Source organism: Vidua chalybeata, chromosome 7, assembly GCF_026979565.1.
Source record: "Vidua chalybeata isolate OUT-0048 chromosome 7, bVidCha1 merged haplotype, whole genome shotgun sequence".
Lineage (NCBI taxonomy): Eukaryota > Metazoa > Chordata > Aves > Passeriformes > Viduidae > Vidua > Vidua chalybeata.
In genome coordinates this window covers 21,553,050-21,564,036 of record NC_071536.1, presented here as the reverse complement: position 1 = coordinate 21,564,036, position 10,987 = coordinate 21,553,050, and the positions used below count along the sequence as shown (strand labels likewise).

Genomic DNA, 10,987 nt, shown 5'->3' with positions numbered 1-10,987 from the left:
CACTGGTAGGAAGCCCCAGCCAACCAACCAGACATTTCAGTGGCAGTTGCCCCCAGCCTTGTCCAATTGTAAGGGACAACAAACAGTTTTTTACCATGGAAATGTCTAAGACCAGCAAATATCTCATTCTGAAAACAGCATTAAATCATATTTTGTCTTTCTTCTCAAAACCAATCCTACCCTTTGGAACCCGGTGAAATTCAGGATTGTGCTTCAGCCTTCCTGGATGCTCTTTGACTAGAAGGCTGCTGAGAAGAGTGAAGGACCAGCAGCCTGCCAAAACCTGCTCACTTGGGACAAAACAGGGGCTGAATGTGGGGGAGAAGAAGGAAAGCAATAAGAAGGATAGGACATGGCAGGGGATTTAGCCAGCTCGAGCCTGAATTCCATCAAAGGACGGGCTGCAAATCAAGCTTGAAGAAGAGTTGAGGTGCCTTCTGTTAGCAGTTCCTGGCCAAGCTCCTACCAAATTCAACAAAACTATACCAAAGACAGCTGCTGATAAGGAAAGATTTGGGTAACAATCTGGCTCTGTTTTCCTCCCCTTACAGCAGCTGTGATAGGGTGAAGTTTTGCACTTCTGCTGCCCCAAAGCTGAGTCGAGACCTGGAGAAGGTGAGCATGTGTATGTGGAACCTGCATCTTTCACACCATTTCAGTTTCTGCCTGCTTCTCACTTTGGTTAACATTTGAAAAATCCATTTCCCAGAGTGACTTTTCAAAGAGAATGACTTAAAGCTGGAAGCCAAAGGGACTGTCTATAATTTTGTTTGCTTTTGGTTTTGATACAGGATAAAAAGAGCAGGAAAAAAAACACTCAGTGCGTAATTTTCATTTTACAAGCTGCAAAAAAAATCTGTTAGGAGTATAGTTGGGAGAAAAAGTTTATCAAAACTTATCTGAGCCTTTTAAATGAGCACAGCCCACTAGCAGATACAACAGGCGATGTCTAAGACAGAAATTGGGTCAGCGATCTGCAACAGTGTACTTGCCAGTGTGATCAGTGTGAACCTACAGCTAATGGGGACATCAGCATCTCCCAAATATGAGGATGGTGGAATGACCAGGGTGAAGAAGCAGCCTGTGGAGGTTTGGGGAAGCAGAAAGACTGGGTCATAACAAGGATAATAGACTGTAATTGCTGTTGAAAAGAAAAAAAAAAAAAAAAAAAAAAAAAGCAAAAAAAAAAAAGCAAGTGATGTACTTAAGTTTTACTTTCTATATCCTTAATGAAAGGCACTGTTTTTAAAATGGTACTTTTATGCTCAAAACATAAAGTTTTAGATAGACAAAATGTTTGCCAGGAATCCATCTTAAATTAGATTTTGGTTTATTTGCTCTGTTTTTAGCATGTTCTATCTAAATATATATATATATATATCTTAAAAGAAGAATAAAGAAAAGTAATAATCAAGAGTCATAAATTTCCAGCAATATCACAAAATCCCTCATTAGCTTTCTGAACGCTAAACGTCTCCATTGATTTAATAAAACGGACAAGGTCTGTACAATTTTTGAGAAGACAAACATGACCTAGTAACAGATTGGTATCTCTCTTCTTGGGGCTTTTCAGTGCATTTATTTAATGGTCTTGACGTACATTATTTAAGAGAAACATTAAATGCCAGTGCTTTGCAACAGCTTTGTTACTGTTTTCTTAAAGTAAACAAACAAAAAATACATTCAAAAAAGCAAGGCTGTTTTGTTCATGGGATGGCAGAGGCTTTGGGCAGCTGCAACACGCACTGCTCTTGCTCAGAGATATTACCCAACATCAGTCAGCTGTCACCAAAAGAGTTGCACGGAAAGCATTAAAGGATAAAAATAAAGGGGGAGGTGGGGGAGAACAGAGCAAAATGCCACACATGCCACCTAGCCTTTCCAGAAGGAAGACACCAGAATATGTGTATTTGGGGGAGGAAAAAGGAAGGGGGAAAGAGCACTAACACAGAGAAGAACTTGACTTCAGGGGAAAAAACAGCAGCTCTCTGAAACTTGTTTAGCAGGTTTGCATTCCTAATGTAATCTGACTTGTGTTGGTGGTGGTTTTTGCCCTATTCCTTACTTTGCTTTCCAAGAGAAACATAACAAAACTGAGGTAGAAATAATGGTGGGCACACTCCAGCCTGAAAGATTTCTAATGGATGCTAAATGAAGATTGCATTAAGGACAATGAAGCCATACGTACACAACAAAAATTCAACTTTACAGTTTGGGAAGGGAAGTAAATGTACTTTGAGGGTTCAGTTTTGCTTTGTTATTTTACTGTTTGTTTGGTCACAGTCCACTGCACTGCTATAAACAGTTCTGCAACCCATAGCTCTGCCAGCAACCTACACTGATTCCACTCCCTACAGCTTCACCAAAATAGCCTCAAAACTACGACTAGAGCCATGCAACAAAGGCCAGCCGTCACAGCTTAAGGTAATTTGCCTCTCAGACTCCTACCAAATCTTATGTTTGACTGTTTCAGATGCTAACATAAACCGATTAAGTGGCTCTTTCATTCATCTATGCACCTTCTAAAGACTGTATCACCTTATTATCAAGGAGCAATATGCTGAAAAACTCTTACAGTTTACCAACAAGAAAAATCATTCTGCTCTGGTTTGATGTGAGAAATTGGCAAAAGAACCATTCTTGAACACTGGGAAATGCTTCTGTTTCTATTTTTAAAAACTGTAAAGCTTCAGTCATATCACACTTTAGTTTTTTCCTGGATACATTCAAAGTAATTTTCCTTGCCATATTCCAATTGTTGAGGTAAACGTACATATTTAATATAAAGTAACATTGAAGCCTAGCCTATAACTCTCAGCAGTACATAGTGCTTTCAACACATTCCTTTGAGGTACTGTACAAATCACAATCACTTTCCTGAGTTTTTGCAGACAGAACATTAAAAGAAATGAACTGCAGAAATTAAGGTCCAGATTATCATTACCCTGTTTTACCTGTTCTTAGTTAAACACCACAGAACAGACAGGATTGAGGAATACTGTTGCTCTTAGAATAGCAAAAATCTGGCTCTCTGTCGCAACACAACCGTTCATCTCTTTAGTCCAATAATGTTTGAAGTTAAAGCTCTTTATATTAGCACATGCCACCAATGTAATTGTGAGGCAAACAAAAAATAAAGCACCACTTCAGGCACTTGACAGCAACTAAATCTCAAGAACAGCAGAATGGAATCAACACACAGGGTTCATGTCCTTCTGAAATCAACCCACTTGCACCTTGCTCCTTGGTGAGTATTGTCTAGCTTGAACAGAACTGAGCATCAACATGCGCTTTCTGTCATGTGTGGCTTTTTCAGATCAGCAGCTCTTGTTTGATGCACTTTTCCTTCAAGTATACCCTGGCTCTTTAGAGGCAAGGTAAATCGTAGTCTTCCCAGTACCCTTTGCAATTTTAACACTACTGAAAAGGGTTCTCTACCCCTATGTAGCAGATTCTGTGTGTGCCAACATTCATTACATTTTTTTTAAGTAGCATCACTGACTGCAACCAAACATTTTGTTCCATTCAACGTATGTATCAAGCTCTTTTTGAGATATGCTAGGCTGTATCTTGCAGAAAGCATTTTCAAAGTCTTGATATGTAACTGGCCTCAACTGGCTGGGCATAATGGCTGAAAGGTCTGTGGCTGGCATGGCATGGAGTGGGCCCACCACGGCTTCCTGACACAAGTGAGCCACATCTAGTCCAGAAAAGCCTTCTGTGCGCTGGACAAGCAGTGCAACCTCCTTGTCATTGAGACAGTAATTGTGCTGTGAGAGCAGTTGTACTATTATCTGGTGTCGCGCTGTGCTGTCAGGAAGTGGGATTAAAAGTCGTTTCATGAAGTACCTTCGAAGAGATTCATCAATTTCTTCTGGTTTACTTGTGGCGCAAATTACTATTATTTGGTCCTCAGCAGAAGTCAGTACAGTGTCCAGCTGCATAAGGAACTCGGTTCTCATCCGACTTACTGGACTATGTTCTTCACTCACTTGAGAGGAAAGGAGCATGTCAATGTCACTAACAAAAATCACTGAGGGTTGGCGACACCTTGCCACGAGGAAGGAGGCATGGACAATTTTTTCTCCTTCCCCTAACCACTTTGTGACAAGGCCAGAGCCAGTGATTTTGAAAAACGTGGCCCCCAGCTGACTAGCTATACATCTGCCCATTAATGTTTTGCCTGTTCCCCGAGGTCCAAATAAAAGGATGCTCCGAGGTAGAGCAGTCAGTCCATTGAATGCATCTGACCTCAATACTGGCCATAAAACCTCCTCCTTAATGACGGCCTTTACTAGATCTAGGCCAGCAATGTCGCTCCAGTCCACAGGAGGTCCTTGGTTGATAATCTCATTGGTAACAAGGTCAATGAGGTGTGTGTCAGTATTCTTCAGTTGCTCGTCCACAGAGTGGTTGGATGAGGTAGCTGCACGAAGTCCCGGGCCTTGCAGTGGGTGAGGGAGGAGCTGCCTGTGCTCGTCACCGTGCTCATTCATTACTGGGGAGCTATACTTCCCAAACGAGTCACTCGATCTCGAACCCAGTGAGTTTTTAGCAGTACTATAGGATGGGGGTGTTAGAGCCCTACTGGACTGGCTACTGAATTTCCTTTGCTGTTCAGAGGACATTAGCTGCTTTGTTGGCTTAAATGCTAAGGATGATGTTTCAGCACTTCTGTCAAAACCATTCCCTCTGTTTGCATTTGAAATGCTGTTGTCTGGCATTCGATACATTGGACTCTGTGTAGATCTCTGTTGGCCATAGCTGTAATTTCCATAACTGGAGTCCATTTCTCCTTGCCCTGCCATGTAGAAAGCTTTCCTTTTGAGAGAGCTGGCTGAACTGTTTGTCAGGGCAGATGGTGCGATTGGCGTCAGACCATGGCCCTGGTAGGAGTAGCTGGGGACAGTGGTTGGGGGCAGAGGGGTTGGAGCAGGGATTCCTGAAGGCAGGTAAGCTGAGGGTGGTGGGGCACCCCCAGGGCTGTACCCAGGGCCAACAGCGGTTTGAGGAGGATAAGTGGCAGAAGGGTAGCTGTAACTGGAAAGATTGGAAGTCCCGTTGTAGCCAGGGACGAGGGCTGGTGGCGGTGGTGGTGGTGGGGGCTGTAAAAGTCCCGAGCTGTGCAAGGGGGATGGATGAGGGGATGGAAGTGCAGGTGCTGGCTGGCCACTGTAACTGGTATGCAAATATGAGCCGTTGTATCCTGTGGCATATTCCTGAGATGGGAGCCCTGAATGAAGACTGGGAACGGTGTGACTTCCACAGGTGCTGCTGGAGTAACTGGGTTCAGCCAGGTTACTGGCCACCCCAGGAGAGCTCCCGATGCTGGCTGAGACATCTGCGGGAGGGAGGGCTGCACTTACCCCAGCTTTGCTGGCGGTGATGACATCTGGGACACAGTTCATGGGATACACGCTCTCCGAGTTCAAGGATGGCTGCCAAGGCTCACTTTCATTCTTCCGACCATTCACCAGCCCTGAGGGAGCTTCAGAGTAATTACTGAGAATGGGTCGCTCAGCCGGGCCTTCCAAAATCCCAGAATATTTTTCTGCATACTTTTTCAGAAGGTTGGAAGCGGTCAGAGCCGAGATGTCGTCGTTGGCCCAGGCGTACTGGTACGTGCGCTGCAGGTGCCCCCGGTAGGCTTCCACCTTGTGGGCTGGGGACCGGGTGGTTGAAGTGATATCGAAGTGCTGTTCTGGCCACTGGGCATGCTCTGGCGTCCACTGCATCTTCAAGCCTAGGGCAGTAGGAAACAACAGTTAACAGTGACCTGAGCCTTTTCCTTATATTTCTAAATGAGTTCTCAAACATACAGTCTGTGAACTTCTTCAGCTCTCTGAAACACTGTACCTAACACCACAAGTCCTTAAGGAAAGAAAAGGTAATGCCCTTAAGAAGCGGAATGGTTGGTTTGTTACAGGCACATTCATGCACAGACAAATTTTTTGCCAATTCAGTAGGGGGTCAATTTTTTGTTTAAAAAATATAGGTAATGCTATATAATTAAACAAAACTCAGTATATTTTAAATACTCAGAGTGGAGATTTAGTGTAAACATACAAGGCATCCAACTGCTCTGTTCTTTTTCATCCCCGTTTCATTTTTATATTTTAACCAATATAAAAATATGAGACACAGCTGACAGATCACATCTAGGATACCTCTCTTATTTGGTACTGAACACCTAGTTAGCAGAGTATAATGCACCCTGCGCAGAACAATATGACACAGACATAGCAGGTCATTCCATAATCCAACTCTCATCTAAAGTGGTCCACGACAGTTTCAAATCTGCTTCGTGGAGTGCAGCAAAGCAATCTCCCAGGCAGCGCTCTGTCGCTTTCATCACACAAAGCCTACAACTCGGTATGAATTACAACTGGCTCCTTTCTGCCTCTCAGTTCTGTTGTTGAGGGTCTGGAAAAAAAAAAAAAACAAGCATGACTTGTCTGTCGGTCTCCTTGCTTGCTTTCTCTTCCCCCCCTCTGCTTCACAGCCTCCAGGGTACAAAGAAAGAGGGTTAAAGAAAAAGAATAAGGGGAAAAAAAAAGGATGAAGAAAAAGAAAAAGAAATGAAGCCAAGTGCCTAAAAGTTCTGTGGCTTCCACAGCTAGCTATAAAAAAACCATGAAACAAACAATACAAAGCCAAAACCAAACCTATAATTAAAAAAAAAAGTCAATGTCATTTTGAAGCAATTAATCTTTTCATAATCTGATGTGAATTATCCCTCCTCTTTGTAACCCACTGCAATAGGTAAGAGCGATTTACAAACATTATGAAAACCCCCTCCAACTTGTACCTATGCATGGTAGATACATTGCTGGGTTTTGTACAGCTGTATCAAATAGACCTCCTTAATCTCTCTCATATTACCAAAAGTGATTTTTGCAAACAGTCTTGTGCCCTCTGGCACAGATTCCCTGATAAGGAGGAGGCCTAGTCGAAATGAAGCATCTGTGGCACTAGCTCCCCTCTGAATTACTGCAGTCTATTTTGACAGCTTCTACCCCCTCCTGTTTCTCTCCCCAACCCCTTTAGCTCTTCATTGCCTGACTCTGGCATCTGACATGGCCAGCTTAGCCTCGCTGAGCTAAACCTAACACAGCACACAGTTTGGTAACAGAATGGCATGTTTATTCCCTTCTGACTCCCTCTTCCTTGTTTGCAAAACCACTGCACTAGACACTGGAAGTTAATTAGCAGGATGATGCTGTGCTAATTGTGTTAATTTACAAGGTTTTAGTCAAAGAGAATCATGCCAGGGCTGGCACTGCTGTCATGCTTCTGACTTAATGATTAAGAAATACTGAAAACAAGGTGGGAAGGATTGCAGTAATTACACAATAAATGAATAAAGCAACAGATTCATTTGCAATTATATTTTATTGTGGTTGCAGTCATTTGCATTTGGATTCTTTTTTTTTTCTTTTTTGGATTCATGTATTTGCAAATTACCAAATCATTTAAATTTAGGCTGAAAATGGCAAAGTACCTTTAATTGAGCCTTATATTTTAATAGTACAACTAGTCCAACTAGTAAATCTCACTCCCCCTGAGCATGCCATTGATTACTTGTGCATTTTTTTATTCCCGAGCATTCTCTTTCTTTCTCATTTTTCAAACACTTTGACAACTTGATAAAAATGTCTGTTAACAGTTACACAGTTATCCTAAAGTTAATTCAGAGAAGTGCTTTTGACAAATGCAGCTTTGAGACTGAGGTTTTGTCAGATTTATTTCTATCCTTTAGCGTTAATATAGTATTTTTTGCTAATTGCTACTGATTTTTCAACCATTACCTTTCAGAGGGAGTAAGTATATCACGAAATTGGGAGAAATTATAGAAATCATGTATTTAAATAACTGCATTTTAAAAATGCAATTTTAATGAGAAACTATCAGAAGTTTCCAGAAGTCACACTTCGTTAAATTCTGATGGAAATCTGAAGAACAAATCACCAAGAGCCAATTGCCAGTAATCAGTATCTGAAATTATTCTAATGTCATGAGAAATACCAGAAGCTTTTTAAAAGCCAAAATTATTCCTGTAACATAGAACTGCATGACAGCATGTAAGTTCACTGCCCCATTAAAAAAAAAAGTCAAACAAAAACCAACAAACAAGCAAAACTTATCTGTGTTCTGCAATGTTTTGCTTATAAGGTTACCAAAACACTGAAAGCTTCTGTTACAGAGATGCAGAAAAACTTGAGTAGGCTGATGTTTCACTGGATACCAATGAACAGATGCCATGGGAAAGACTCTTTGCAAAGAAAGCACTAAAGCAGCAGTGAAACTTTGGAGAAAGAAGGCAAAATAGACATGGATGGAGCAAAGAACCTGATAGGGCTGTATTTGTACTGTAGTTAATGAATATGCTTTTGGCACATGTTTTTAACTGCTTCTAAAAGAAAGCCTGTTCAATTTAAAGAGGTAAAAGAATGCGCTGGGTCAAAGCTCTACAACATCACACACTACCCACTCTGTATGCTTTTCAAAATATCTTTCACAAATACTTAAAAAATTCATCAGTTGGTCTTTTTTATTTAGAATGGATCATGTGTTTTTAAAATAAAATAAATTTATAGTCACAGTGAGGAGATGTATTTTGATTGTGGGAAAATTCAATTCTTTGAATTTTATTCGTTTAGATTAATTTCTTTTCCTTATTATGAGGCTGCAAAAGAATGTCAGAAAATCTAAATTATCCATTATAAGAGGAGGGAAAAATCACATCATTGGCATTCTTTATTTAGAATAATTGCTAGATAGACCAGTAGTTTCACACTGTCATGCTATCTTTGGATATGCTCACTGAACAATAATTGAAAGTTTATTTATTGATGCATATTAAATACCAGTGCATTTAACAAAGGCTGTAAAGGCATGGATTAGGCTTTGATTAGATAAGCTTAAGAGAACAGGACTGTTCTCATCCCATGAAACATGAGCATTTATTCCAGCACATCGCAATCATTAGTGTTATTTGGAAGCATAGGTTAATAGATAACCATAAGCATATTCTTTGCATTAGTAAGTAGTGAAGAAATCTGGATTTACATGAAATCTCCTGGAATGGTCTGGACTGGGGGGCACAAAGAGCCATTTCCTCAATTTGCTATTAATTGAAAAAGCAGAAAACTTTTGCTAGGTTTGACTCTATTTGATAATAGTTCACAAATTGTTTGACAAAAATCAAATGTGTGATTTGGGAGAAAAAAAGAAGCAGCAGCAGCTGTTGTAATTTTTAATTATGCAAACATTCCCCTTCCCCCTGCCCACCCTCAGCCCCAAATTGCTTAATGTTTGTAGGTACTTCTTCTCCATATTTCAAATTATATTTTATTAATTGCTTTTTGTTTGAGCTGATACATATTTCTGCATTTCTTTTGTTAGGAATCCAAATGCTGATATAAACATCTAAAATCAGGTAAATCAGGGCACATTTAGAGGTTACATTTTTTTATTTAGTGTAATTTAAACTCTGATATAAACCACAGTCTTGCAGATAGTGTATTTGGTTAATAACTTTCTGAAAATCCAGAAGCAATGCAAGGCTGAATGTATTAAGTTAAAAACCAAAAAAAAACTTTGCTAACTTAGGAATCCTCTGAACTATCGACATTTTTGAACTGTGTAAAGTGTGCTGGTATGGGCTGTAAAAGGCAAAAGGAAAGGACTCTGTTCTTTAAGTACAGGTATGTACTTACCAGAGAATTGTTTTTAAGATAAATTTAATACATTATATAGAGAGGCAGTGTAGGCTATTTTAGCAGTATCAATTTTTTCTTGTCCTAACAGCCTTGCTATATACATCCCTGCTCCATAATTCCTACAGTTGGATCTATCCAGATTACATTTAAAGTAATTATAGTCAACAATTTCATTATGGAATTACTTCAAACTAAGTGTTCAACCATATTTCCCCTTCTAATATTGTGCACTTAGCCTGAAAATGGAAAATCTAATACACAATACTTCATCAGTTGCACATATAATAATTCCATATGGCTGAAAGCCACTTACATATTCAGTTATAAGAATTCAAATTAAAAATAAACAAAGAAAAAAAAACAAACAAAAAGGAAAAAATACCAGTTATGAAAAACTAACATTGTAATCTGAACACAAAAAGGAACAAGCAACATCCTACACATCCTCACTGTCCAACGGCCTGATCCTGCTGGGAGCTCAGATGACTTTGTGCATACAAAGAACCCCCCAGTGCTGGTGCCCTCAGTACCAGGTCAAAATTTCTCATCCCCATACAGGATAATATCTGTCAAAAAAGATAAATAACTAGCCTTTGCTTTCAATTTAAATACAGGAGTTTCTGTTGAAAACAGGCATGGTCCAGAAATAGAACTACACTGGGTAATACCACCACAAAGGATTTACAGTGTGCCAACTCACCAATTTGCCTATCAACAATGTGCTTTAGAGAAAGGATACTGGGACTTTAGTAAACCTCTCATCTATTCACACCTCTAATAAAATAATCAAACTAAAATTAAATCATATGCAGCTGTGGATTTCTGAAGATACCGGAAGAGATTGCACTGCATTTCTACAGATGCTGGTGAAAAAATCTAAATGTCCCAGAGCTGCTGCGCACAAGGCACTAGAAGCAGGGCAGTACACCAACCTTCCCAACCAGCTACCAAAGCTTCAGTTTGGATCAGGGGCCTTCAACTGCTCCTTCAACATACCTGAGGCAAAAGAAAATAATTCTTCTCTTCTTGTGGTCTCTCTTTTCCTGCCCCATTCACCCCTGCAGTGCATAGGTCCTACCTAGCACAAATCTGAAGCTTCCTTTGCAAGCATCAGGAGTCAAGCAGGTTCTTAACTTTAGGCCTGTTGTTAAACATGATCCAAGCAACTGCCTAATGCACTGCTGAAAAGAGCTGCACTGCACCAGGGGTGAAAGCAGATGGATGCTTCTGCTAAGTGTCCATAGCAGACAGCTAGGAGCACAGTG

General features: G+C 40.4%; 1 protein-coding gene across 1 annotated transcript; it reads right to left on the bottom strand.

The window, feature by feature from the left end:
* Positions 1-3,494: 3,494 nt before the first annotated feature.
* On the bottom strand, positions 3,495-5,759 carry FIGN (fidgetin, microtubule severing factor). The gene has a single exon (XM_053948458.1). It carries the CDS (start codon positions 5,733-5,735, stop codon positions 3,495-3,497), a length of 2,241 nt encoding a protein of 746 aa, XP_053804433.1. The 5' UTR covers positions 5,736-5,759.
* Positions 5,760-10,987: the final 5,228 nt, after the last annotated feature.

Excerpts from the sequence above, each read along its gene's own strand:
- FIGN (XM_053948458.1), bottom strand. The coding sequence starts at position 5,735 with ATGCAGTGGACGCCAGAGCATGCCCAGTGGCCAGAACAGCACTTCGAT.